The following is a 12,755-nucleotide window of genomic DNA, read 5'->3' on the forward strand; positions in this document are numbered from 1 at the left end:
AAAAAAAAAAAAAAAAAAAAAAAAAAAAAAAAAAAAAAAAAAAAAAAAAAAAAAAAAAAAAACTTTATTGTTTTATTTATTTAATTATTTATTTGATAATTTTATTTACTAACTCTGTTTTTGTTTTAAATTTCCTTAACATATTCCGTAATGAAATTTAGATCATAAAAAAAACTTTCCTCATGGCGGGAAGTTTGAACTTAAGACTCCAATTATGTCTTTAAGCTGATTCAAATTCAATCGGAACTTCTACTCACAAGCGGCCGTCCGGTGATTCTGCTCCGACCTCCGGCTTTGCGGCTTCGCAATTTTGTTCATATTTCAGAGTCAAATACGCGATTTCTGCATATTGTTTGCAGGAGGATCAGTATGTCGCTTCATCGGCTTCGCGATCCGGTTGTTGGCCGCGCTTGCTCTCTTCTCTTCTCTCGCTAGGAGCTTTCCATTCGTCTTCATCTATCTCCTCCGGATACATCTCTCGGTATCACTTTTTGATTGAATATTTGTTTGATTTTAGTTTCTTATTATAAGCTCGATCTTTTTGGTTGAAGTTGTTTTTAATTTCTACACGGCCTCCTGTTTATTTATGTATGGATTTAGTATGTGGTTGTTGTGTGAGATTTGATATTCTGATTCATTTTGCGCGAAAATTCGTTTGATTGAGTGTTTTAAGATGTCAAATGTCAGTTTGGTTTAATGGTGGAGGAACCGTTGAGGAAGAGTCTCAAAATTGTTGAAATTGTTTTTTTGTGTTCTTCTCAAATTTTTGTTTCATTTATTTGTGGGGCCTATGGACGGCCGATTCGAACACAAGGATCTTGACGATTTAAGATTAGTTAAGCAAGTATTTGCCTTCCACCACATTGCCTAATTGCGCATCATTTCCATGAATTAGCTGGGAATTATTGAAGGACCTATGAATGTTGTTTTCATAATTGGTACTTGCCATGCCAGTCCTCTGGTTAGTTAGAAATCACAAACCTCAAACTTCCACATTGATATGGTATTGTCCACTTTGAACATAAGTTCTCATAACTTTGCTTTTGGTTTTCCCAAAAGGCTTTGTACCAATGAAGATGTATTCCTTGCTTATAATCCTATGATCAACCCCTTAATTAGCCAATGTGAAACTCCTCTCTCAATAATCCTCAACAACACTGTCAAGTAAAAAGTAAACCGAAAAGATTAGGGACATGTATCTCTAAGAAGTCTAAGCCTCAATTGGACAATTAAACATGATGGATGCGTCCTGCTTTTCCCATGGCAGTCTCTTACCCATTTGCCTATTAATTTGTACCTTAAATTTGGTAGCCAATGTTACTGCTTCCATGAAATACCCCAAATGTTGGAGCTTCACCTTTTCTTGGATATATATATCGTACAAGTCGATCTCCATCTTATAATCTTGTGATTCAAAACTGTGGTGTTGGTTGTGGAACACTCCTTGTTGTTCAAAGACTGGTTGTTGTTGAAGAAAGGTCTCTTCCTGACTAGAAGAGTCAAAATCTTGGTAAGTTAATCTTGCATATGTTCTTGCAGCCAATTATTGGGGAATTTTATTTGGCGTTCTGTGAAGGCTGTAGTCTTTGTTCTTGGAGCATTCTTGCTGTTTTATTCATGTTGCCCTTCTTCTTTTTGGATGAGGATTATTATCATTTCTTCCATTTATTTCCCCACCAATCTCATTTCAATTCTTTCTAATTGTTGAGCTATTGTTTCCAGAACGTGTTTAATTTTGGAGAACAAATTGTTGGTGGAGTTGTGGACTCCAAATTGGAATGATCCGTGTCGATTTGGAGGCCGTGACAACCTTCTTTCCCACCATTAGGTCCTCTGTCATGAAAAAGGTCTGATATCAAAGATGATAATCTTAAAGCCGGGAAGGGAGGGTATTTGGAGGGTATTTATACCACTCACATGGTTGCTAGTAGATATATCCGAATGGTTACTTAAAAACTAAGTAACCTATGTAGATAAATAGTTGTAACTAATAGTAACATATACAAACCTATATAGATATCTCCGAATGGTTGCTTTAGAACATAAGTAACCTATGTATGTAGATAAATGGTTGTAAGTAACAGTAACCTATACAAACCTATGTAGATATACCCGAATGGTTGCTTTAGAACATAAGTAACCTATGTATGTAGATAAATGGTTGTTACTGACAATAACCTATACAAACCTATGTAGATATACCCGAATGGTTGCTTTAGAACATAAGTAACCTATGTATGTAGATAAATGGTTGTTACTGACAATAACCTATACAAACCTATGTAGATATACCCGAATGGTTGCTTTAGAACATAAGTAACCTATGTATGTAGATAAATGGTTGTTACTATCAATAACCTATACAAACCTATGTAGATATACCCGAATGGTTGCTTTAGAACATAAGTAACCTATGTATGTAGATAAATGGTTGTTACTATCAATAACCTATACAAACCTATGTAGATATACCCGAATGGCTGCTTTAGAACACAAGTAACCTATGTATGTAGATAAATGGTTGTTACTAACAATAACCTATACAAACCTATGTAGATATACCATTGGGTTGCTTTAAAACACAAGTAACCTATACAAACCTATGTAGATATACTCGAATGGTTTCTTTAAAACACAAGTAACCTATACAAACCTATGTAGATATATCCGAATGGTTGCTTTAAAACACAAGTAACCTATGTATGTAGATAAATGGTTGTAACTAACAATAACCTATACACACCTATGTGGATATGCCCGAAAAGTTGGATTAGAACATAAGTAACCTATGTAGATAAATGGTTTAATTAACATCTACATATACAAACAATAAAAATATATTCATTACATCATATATTTTTGGAGCACCTATGAAACATTGAAACAGGTGAACTTATATGGTTAGATAATCGGCTACAAGTCCTTTCATCCTTCTTAGATTAATGCCTCACATGCCTAGAATTGGATTTTACACGTTCAAGTTTGGGTTGTAAGGACTTGTACACATGACCACAATTTTTTAAAAAAAAATTCTATCTTCATTTTAGTCCAAGTACAATTTCTAGTGGATACAGTAAGCAAGCGACCAAAACAAGAAAGAAGCTTTTCTAATGTTCCATTAGTACTCATTTAATGAGACAATAAAATATATAAAATTGATCTATGAACTCAAAAGTTCGATTATAGAAAAATAAAATGACGATTTAGTTTTAACTCTTTATTTGTTGAAAAAGTATTTCTTTAATTATTAATGTTCATTTTTTCCATGGATGGATTAAACCTTTTATTTTTATTTATATTATACATTTTTTTTTTTTTAGCGTAAAGCATTTATGATATAAATACGAGAAAAATAGAATATTAAAAGTATTATATATGAAGGGCATTTATAAGAGAGGTAAAATTAAATAATTAAATCTTATAAACTAATAAATATAAAAATATATAAAAAGTTTATTTTAAGTGGATTAAATAAATAAATAAAGTTATTAATTTTGTAAGTTAGGGGTTTGGGATGAAAATGACACGGTTTTGGAAGGAAGAAATGGTTGTTTTATCCGCCGCTTCAACAAGAAAATGACTGGAAGCAGTCCTTGTAGCTGATCGCACTTTTTTGCTTTTCAGATTCAAAGAAAATGTCAGAGAGCCCGAAAGTTATTGGGATTAAAGAGGAGGAATCCCCTAAATTCCCCTTCACTTGGTTCTCTTTTCTTCCCAAGTTCGACCTCCGATTGCCGCTTCCGATCAACGGCGGCAAGAAACCGCCGGCTACGGTGATGGATGAAGGTCCGAAGGACGACGAAGATGCTCAGAAGCCGGAGTTTGTGAGGTTTCCTAAAGCAAACTTGGCCGTTCCTTCGGTGGAGGTTGAAGCCGATGTCTCCGGCAAGACTTCCAATCCGGCGGTCATCTGGCAGGTTTGTCTCATCTTTCGTTTTTATGGAAACTGGATGAAATTGAAGTTGCTGCTGGGATATTGCACTCTTAGTGTTTGTGGATTTGACTGAATTGGGAGTAATTGTTGACTGTTGAAGCGTCTCATTAATGGTGATTGGAGGGTGGTTGGAGAACGTTTGATTTTTCTGGTTCTTTGTTTTTCCTTTATGTGCTTATGGTTTCAGCTTTTGGCTACCTTGGTTTCCCCTTCTTAACCTACTATTGATTAGTTTTGAGCTTTAGACGATAGCTAATTGGTCTGTTTGATGGTTAATCAATGGATAGTTCTCCATTATCTTTGGAGACGTGCAAGGATTTCTCTCATGTACTAATGCAAATAGAGAACTAAACCTCATCAGTCATCGGGGATAGATAGAAATCTTCTGGATAGCATTTAGGTATAAATAATCTCCAATTTTCAACGGGGATAGATAGAACAGAAAGGAATCTGGATATCTAAATGCAACTTGGTAAATTCCCCCCCCACCCACCTATTGTATCTGCACTTTAGCAACATAACTGGCTGCTATAATAATTGAGAACTTGAAAGCCAGTGTTTGAAAATGGTCGAATCTAGGGGAGCAAAGAGATAGAAGGAATTGAGAAGAAGGCTTAAACACAAAGGGAGGGGTGAGCAAGCCTGATTTATATTCAAAGCCTGCAACCATGTGTATCTATGTGCTATTAATTTCACTTTATATTCCTATGTTATATTTTGCTGTGAACGAGGGGTTGAAAAGTTCAAATAGATCTAGAGATAAGGAAGTATGGAAGAGAACTGTGGCCACTATGGATTGTTCAACTAGTAGAGAATTCATTATTGTCGGCATCTTACTTTAATATTTGATTCTTAGTTGAATTACAAGTTTAGTTTTTTTAACTTTGAAGTTTATCTATTGGGTCCATTTACTTTGATAAGTATTTGAATTTTCAATTTTATATCTAATGTCTTTGAACTTCTAAAATGCCTAGTATGTTCCTCAACTTTTAATTATGCATCCAACAAGTCCGTGATACATTCAAAAATTTATATATAAATTAATTTTTATGTCTAATACGACTCTAATCTTTTAATTTTGTGTCTAATATATTCGTAAGTTTTTTTCGAAGTTGAATAGATGAAGGATTACTAGACACAAAATTGAGAATTTAGGGACTTATTGGACACAAGCGAAAAGTTTAAAGACATACTAGATATCTTTTAAAGTTAAGTTCTATTGGACACAAAATTGAAAGTTCAAAAGCTTATATACACCAAATAGAAAGAAAAGTTTAGAGTTTGAACTTACAATTGAACCTTTAATTCATTTACTTGTTTTTATTCTCCTGCCTTGGCTAATATTTTCATTTACTTGTTTGGAATTTGAGCTTTCATGACTCCTTTTTTATAACATGATCATTTATTTGCGTTAGGTATATTATGCCCTGGGAGGGCCTCTAGTTTAGAGTTTTTATAACATGATCATTTATTTGCGTTAGGTATATTATGCCCTGGGAGGGCCTCTAGTTTAGAGTTTTTATAACATGATCATTTATTTGCGTTAGGTATATGCCCAGGGAGGGCATCTAATTTTGAGTTTTTGTAACATGATCATTTATTTGCTTTAGGTATATGCCCTGGGAGGGTTTCTAATTTTGAGTTGGGCATGGGCAAGATGGAAGGAGAGAAGGCCCAAAAGACGTTCAGATGATGACGATGAGAACGAGGATTCCAGGGATACCTAGTTGTGTGTTTGCCTTGAACAGCCCTTAATAAATGTTGATGAAGTTACTTTTTAGTGTTAGAATCGATCTCGAGCTCATACCATTGTAATTTCGAGTTAATCAGTCATTTCCTGACCTGACCCTTTGTCAATCCTTGAATATGATCTTATTTTGAGGTTCTCTATTGATGCTACAGCTACAATATTTAGTCTTAATAAGAGGCTTCCTGCTTAGCAAATGTACTGATGATGCAAACAGTATTAAACGTTGATATGATGCTAAAAATTTAGAGCTAGATATCGAACAATGTGATAGCGAGAAAGTTGAGCCCCAAAGGGGGTGAACACAAGGTATACCAAGTGAATTGTTCCACATCGATTGGAGAATTGAACAAGCGCCAACGAGTATGCTAGGCGCCAAAGGAGGTAATTGTGAGATCTCACATCGGTTAGGGAGGAGAACAAACCATTCTTTATAAGGATGTAGAAACATCTCCCTAATAGAAGTATCTTAAAAACTTTGAAAAAAAACTCGAAAGGAAAAGTCTAAAAAGAACAATAGCTGCTAACGGACTGTTACAAGTAATGTTGAATCGTCGGTTATTAGTACACCACATTCATGTTCATTTAAGAGGTATATCAGGGAGCACAAATGGTGAATGAAAGCCAGCAATAGTTTATTTTACTATTGTTAATCACAAAAGTAGTTGCTGGTAAAAGAATGATACATCTGGTGGCAAACCTGTACAGAGACCAAATTTATGCAGGAAATCAATCAGTTTCTAACAAGCTATTAAGAAAACTTAGGACTAACTAAACCAACTTTTCCATGTAGTAAGCCCTGACCAAGTGTGGTAGTTCTTGATTTACCAGCTAACTCAGCATTTATGTACACCATCCTGAGACCCTTCCCTAATAATCGGGATCGGTCGTATACGACTGGTTCTGCATATAACTTAATGGTATGGTATATCCTTTGTAAGAGCAAGGAGAAAATCAGTTCATACCGTTAGTTTGACTCAGAAACCAAATGGAAAAGTAGATCACTCTGGCTTGAAATAACCATCATATATGGATAGTTGATCGAATGCGTCGAAATTTGCCTTTAGTCCGATAAATTGGCTACCCAAATGAGCACAACCAGCATCGGGCCACCGGCAAGCTTTGTCGTGAGTGCGCAATGGGCAAAGAGCTTCGCAGACGTGACTGGGGGAGTCGTTCGGAACATCATCTTGTGTAACCGTGATAGAAAGGGAGAGGTCATTGTCTTCACTAGAAGGCAGTGAACGATGCGAAGCCCTTCTCGAAGCAGGACGAATTTTCTGATTGGATTTCATCAGGTCGCCCTCGATGTCAACAGTACAATAACCATTACTAGAGACTTGAACCTTGCAACCTAGAGACTGAATTGCTCTCTTTATGGCTTCACATTCTTTGTTTGCACTTTTTGCAATATTCCTAGCAGATATACTTAACTGCTTCTCGTTCTGTAACTCTGATTTTATCGATTCCATGGCAGCCGTCATCTCTTGCGTTTTTCTCTCGGCTATTTCTTTCTCCTATTAGGCATGTTACAGTATGCAAGAATCAATCAGGTTGACACGAGTACAACAAAACATTGTACATAAAAAAACGTTCGAAAAACAAACATTTCTCGTAAGATATCATATCATCCATTGTTACGCCTCTCTTTAAAAATTAAAAAAGAAGAAGAATGACACAAGTATGAAACAAGAATTATACCTTCTGCATTTCAGAGAATTTTATAGCCATTTTCCTGCATCTGACTTCAAGTTCTCCAGCTTGGGATTCTTTAGGGCAAGCCCAACGAAGATGGAATTGTGGCCAGAGAGTTGGAGCTAGAGCTGCTGCAGGAGGTAAGAGTGGACCTTCATGTTTGGTAGCATCATAGAAAAGGTTGTAATGCACATGCGAAATTCCTTCCGAAGCTCGTAAATCAGCTAAATACGCCCATATACAGCCGCAAACTTCAGAAACTGCACATTGCTGCCGCTCCTTCTCACTGAGACATCAGAAAAAGATCATTCAACAAGCCCCTCCATATTATTAGTGTCTAACAATTTGAGGTTTAAGAGGGGAACATAAACATTCGTCAGATCCAGAAAACTCTTTCAGGTATGAAATGTAAGGAATGAATAAATGGGTCTGTTTGGCGGAATTCTTGTTTCCTACAACCGTAATAATTAAACAGGGAAATTATAGAGGAACTCATCACATTAAAACATTAAAACATTAAAACAAATTTCTCATTCTTGTTTCCTACACCTAGCTAAAACATTAAAACAAATGCATCCAATAATATCCTTCAAGTTTCTCATTTTTCATGAACTTTTTCATGAAGATTTTAGTTTTGAAATTGTTGTTCGTATCATTTAGTTCACAAATTACACAAAAGATATCAGGATAACAATAATAGTTAAACAGGGATATTATAGTGGAACTCATCACACCAAAGGATTGATCTAATCGAAGGAAGTTACCAATTGCATAAGAAGTTCCCAAAGCGACAGGAAAGCATACAATCCAACAGATCCACCAGGAATGCCTAATAAAAAACGCCAAACAGGTCGGCATGTTACGCCAATTAAGAGTGAAGAATGATTTCCTCAAAAAGAAAGAACTAAAAACTGTTTCAACTCCAAAAGCATCAAGAAGGTTACTTACTGAAGAGAACTCGAAAGCAAAGGGATACATGCGCAAAAGTTGAGAAACACAATCAACCCACTGCAAATAATTGAGTAGCATTCTATTAACAGGTAACACAGTTTTGTGCATCAAGGATAAAAATAAGGACAACGATCTTTGCACCTAGCAGAAGTCATGCCACTCTATCTACATTTTTAATCACGTGAAGGAGTCCCAAAAAAAAATAAACAGTATTTCACACAGATTATATTCAACGAACCACAAACCTGTAAAAATATGGGAGAACAGTTGTTTGATGTTTGTGAGGGAGGAGGACTGGAAGCTGGAGATGTGAATGATCCCGATGGCTGACGCATAGGTGAAGAAGAAAAACTTCCAGTTGAAGACTGCCTAGAGAGTTCATATGGCATGTTACCACTTCCTGATATGGTCGGCGTGCCAGATCGATCTGAGAAAGGATGACCAAATGCCAGCCAATCCTTTTCAACCAGTGCCTAAGTGTACACATTGAAATCGGACTGATGACTAAATATATCCAACTATGAATAAATGAAAGAAGACTCTATGCAACCATTGATAATTCCAGGGAATAAAGAGATCCATTCATGATATATGAAGATATATGAAACCTTTTCAAAATAAACCAAATTAATTAAAGTAAAAGAAGGGAAACAGATTTTTTTATAGAAAGATAGACACGTCCTACATTTTAGGTAAATTATAGAGTACAGATAAAAAGACCCAAAAAGGTCTATGATGTCCAACAGAATACCTGAAATCCAGCGATCGTCCGGTAATAAGGATCAAGTAGTAAGCTAGCAAGTGAAACTAGTTGTGTTGTTCTGTCCCAGCCATCACTATGCAAACAATGACCAAGAAGATGGCAAGGTAATCTTTAGAACATTTCATAGAGCATAAGTTCCAAGCCAAGATAACAATAATATATGTGTATAATTTGTTAGTTACAAACTAAAAGATACAAGATCAATTATTGCATACCTGCAATGAACTAGTACAGTTGCTTTTTCCAACGCAACACGTGCAGCAATCCATGCGGAACCAGCCAAGACACTTTGAACATGGATTAACCAGCCACTATCTCCCAGTGTTGATACAGATGCAGACATACTACTAAGATTACCCCCACCCCAAGTCCATCCGCCGTGTCTCTGCATATGTATATGGAGAGTGAGTTTCTTTAAGAGAAAAATTCAAAGTAGGGGAAGGAGACAACTTCAGATCCAATCTTAAGAATTCCTCCATTATTAGTCACCTTCATGTTTAAACATATACGATTTCAAGTTGAGGGAAAAATATGAATGTGAAGTTATTTACAAATTATCATGAACTGGAATTGAAGGAGGCATGCTTATGCTTCTAATGTTTCAGGTTGATCGGAGGAAAAAAAGTTGAAAGTTGTAGGAAGGGAAACAAATGAATCTCAAGGGAAGGAGTGAGGGAGGAGAAAATAACGACCAGGCTAACCAAGAATGCTGACATTCCATCAGATGGTGTTGCACCATGAGTATCCAAGTAGTAGGGAGAAGGAAATAGGGAGACTTTCTATAAGACCAAAATACAAAGGGCCTCGATATATTAGCCAAAAAATACTAACCAAGAATGATGACATTCCATCAGATGATTTTTCACCATGAGTATCCAAGTACTCTCTGAGCCGGGTAAGACTTTCCCTCATTGCATGTATGTTGTCAATCCCAAAAAAGACTATCTATTAAGGACAACAAAAACAATACAAGGTAAGTCGAGCATCCCATAATAAAATTGTAAAGAAAGAACCAATTGGACCTCAGAGGCTCAAACTAACCTCAGATTGAAAATAATTTGACGAAGACTCCGAGCCACCACCCATAGCTCCATTTGCTAAAGCATTTTTTCTAGGCCTTGCATCAGCTATATAAAGCTTCCTAATTACAAAAGAAAAAAAAAAAAAAAAAAGGTTTATCTCAGAAGTAACAATATGGGAGGAAAAGAAAAAAAAAAAAAGGTTCCATCGATGTTAGAATGAACTGTGGAAAATCATACTGCTCTCAACTTGATGAATGGTAGCAATAAGTAACAAAGAGAGAGAACTTGACAACACTCTTTTGTTGCTTAGAGCAAGGAGAGATCGTCTATACCCATTCATTTTTATATATTTTTCCTTCAATTTGTTTCTTATCACATACACAAAAAAATGGAAGAAAATAAAGATGATTAACTGTTTTCTATTTGGCTTCAATCTACAAAATTTCAGTCCCCCTGTCACCGTGTTGATTTACCACACAAATAAGCTATGTTTAAACCTCATTAATTAATTCAAACAAACAAGTTTCAATGATTTTTTCTAAAATTTCCACTGACATGGACAGTTCTGTAAAATTCATAACATCAAATATCTTGGGTTTTTTTTTTTTTTTGGAAAATTTATTAACCAAAAGGAGAAATGTACAAAAAGGAGATAAGGTTCTACCAGAAGGCATGGCATACATTTGCTACAAATCCTAATTAAAAAAGTCTTTCATGCACCAATTTGACAAAGAGTCTTGACTAAGTCCCAAAAAGACTACATAAGACAAATTATAGACTCTTTTATTTCCTCCAAACCACACTCCCCAAACATTCATGTTAATTGTTCTATTATTTCAAAAGTAAAACTAGGGGGAGTAAAAATTTCTACTAGAAGTGCGAAAAAAGGTAATTAGTTTTCAGCTTTTTCTAATCCAGGTGGCTAACAAGCATAGAAATATGATTTTAACAAGAGAAAGGGTAAGGATAGAAATTTGATTGATGGTTTCGTCATCCAAAGGCCAGGTTCCATGCTTATGTGTATTCTAACTCGAATCAGACAGAGAACTAGAATCAGTTATTCTTGCACAATTTTCTTTCATCTCTAATCTAGGACAATTATAACAAATCTCATATTCAACCTTGCTGCAAATCTAGGTTGTGGTGGAAACATAGGTGTTCTAAGTCCACTTTTTGGGTAAAGGTGATTTTTTTTATCCATAACGTCATGGGGCATTTGACCGTTGAAAAATAGGATAATATCTCTTGAGATAAATTTTATAAGTGAGAGGATGCTGGAGTTTAGTGCACCGTAATGACACATTAGGTTCCAGGAACAAAATTATAGACTCTACTTCTTTTAGGTTTTCTGCTTTTCTCTTACATATAATTCTTTGTCTTGATGAAAATTGGGGAAAAAGGTAATGCTGCAGAAAGCTTTTTCCATGGGAAATATAAAACAGCATCATAGGGAACGAAGCAGCACAAACAATCAAACCCCAAATTGAAAGCGAAGCAGCACAAACAATCAAACCCCAAACTGAAAGGATAAACTTTAGAATTAAAAATACTAGCCATCGATGGAAAAAGAATATTAATACCCTCACCTACGTGATGGCCCTTGAACGCTAACAAGATACGAGCAAAGTGCAGCAACAAGCTTTTCATCAGTATTACTGCAACATGCACAAAATTGTATCAACTTAATGGCTAAATGTCCTATCATATCCATACCTAAACATATGCACCAACATTATTCATAATTTTCTAGATCTAAGGAAGTCAACTTTCCTAGAACGTACAGACAAACGCAAATGTCCAGAATAATAATTGAACATTAATGGGAATTCTTTTCCCAACGATGCATTATCCCTCGTTTCTTTCTAAAACAAATCGAACTTACATTTAACAAAATGAAAAAATATACAAGGGAATATAGAAAAGAAAATAAAATAACCCACCCCACCAAAAGAAGTCCCAAAACTAAAGTCAGTAACATTTTAATATATTTAATAGGAAATGGTTGGATGCTGCATATTACCTTCTCATATTCAATTTGCAGTAGGAGAAAAGACTATTCGTAACTAAAAGATATAAAGGAGCAGGATGAACAATCCATTCTAAAGGCTACCCAGGGAAATACAATAAAGGAACTTAAAGCTGAAATACAGGCAGCATTATAGTGACAAAAATCAGGATAGTGCATACACCAAAAACTAAACCTCACAACTCTTCCCCACCCTCTTAACCCTACCATTAGAGATTTTAAGCTTCCTCTCACCTCCCATTCCCAACTGATGACACCTTGACAACATTAGACCATATGATATTACCTTCTCATATTCATCATAAGACCAACTAAGGGTTGGGAGGAACGCGCAAGAACAGCTCCAGTACCTAAGAGTTTTCATCAACGTTAGAAACATAGTCTGGCCAAGAATAGTGATTAAGAATCTTAGCTTCACGTTATACCAGGATTGCACCACGAAACAACAGGCAATCGACATCTAGCACGAAAGGTAGAAGCCTGCAAAATTTCTGCATCACTAGCAGCAGAACCACATAATTAGTTGCTTCCATGACTAAAAACAATAATCAATAATGAGTTTGTGGGACTAAATGTACTCCCCCAAAAAAAAAAAAAAAAAAAAAAAAAAAAAAAAA

General features: G+C 35.5%; 2 protein-coding genes across 4 annotated transcripts in view; one reads left to right on the forward strand and one right to left on the reverse strand.

The window, feature by feature from the left end:
• The first annotated feature begins 173 nt into the window (after positions 1-173).
• Positions 174-5,819, forward strand: LOC111489298. 2 transcript variants are annotated; one of them, XM_023137443.1, is made up of 3 exons: positions 174-481; positions 3,625-3,917; positions 5,545-5,819. In XM_023137443.1, the coding sequence occupies exons 2-3, from the start codon at positions 3,636-3,638 to the stop codon at positions 5,659-5,661; spliced, it is 399 nt and encodes a 132-aa protein (XP_022993211.1). In that variant the 5' UTR covers positions 174-481; positions 3,625-3,635; the 3' UTR covers positions 5,662-5,819. The 2 variants fall into 2 exon arrangements, with proteins under 2 accessions (XP_022993211.1, XP_022993210.1); XM_023137442.1 differs by lacking the exon at positions 174-481 and having other exon boundaries at positions 3,509-3,917.
• Positions 5,820-6,295: 476 nt separating this feature from the next.
• Positions 6,296-12,755, reverse strand: part of LOC111489294 (phosphatidylinositol-3-phosphatase myotubularin-1-like) — an 11,367-nt gene continuing 4,907 nt past the window's right edge. For both annotated transcript variants that reach the window (XM_023137433.1, XM_023137434.1), the window contains 12 exons: positions 12,564-12,637; positions 12,425-12,488; positions 11,699-11,767; positions 10,132-10,231; positions 9,922-10,035; positions 9,306-9,475; positions 9,079-9,163; positions 8,573-8,800; positions 8,325-8,384; positions 8,141-8,205; positions 7,383-7,662; positions 6,296-7,198 (listed from right to left, as the gene is read on the reverse strand). In XM_023137433.1, coding sequence (XP_022993201.1) covers positions 6,683-7,198; positions 7,383-7,662; positions 8,141-8,205; positions 8,325-8,384; positions 8,573-8,800; positions 9,079-9,163; positions 9,306-9,475; positions 9,922-10,035; positions 10,132-10,231; positions 11,699-11,767; positions 12,425-12,488; positions 12,564-12,637 — 1,825 coding nt within the window. In that variant the 3' untranslated portion in view covers positions 6,296-6,682. The remainder of the gene's footprint in view (positions 7,199-7,382; positions 7,663-8,140; positions 8,206-8,324; positions 8,385-8,572; positions 8,801-9,078; positions 9,164-9,305; positions 9,476-9,921; positions 10,036-10,131; positions 10,232-11,698; positions 11,768-12,424; positions 12,489-12,563; positions 12,638-12,755) is intronic.

Source organism: Cucurbita maxima, unplaced genomic scaffold (genome assembly GCF_002738345.1).
Source record: "Cucurbita maxima cultivar Rimu unplaced genomic scaffold, Cmax_1.0 Cma_Scf00014, whole genome shotgun sequence".
Classification (NCBI taxonomy): domain Eukaryota; kingdom Viridiplantae; phylum Streptophyta; class Magnoliopsida; order Cucurbitales; family Cucurbitaceae; genus Cucurbita; species Cucurbita maxima.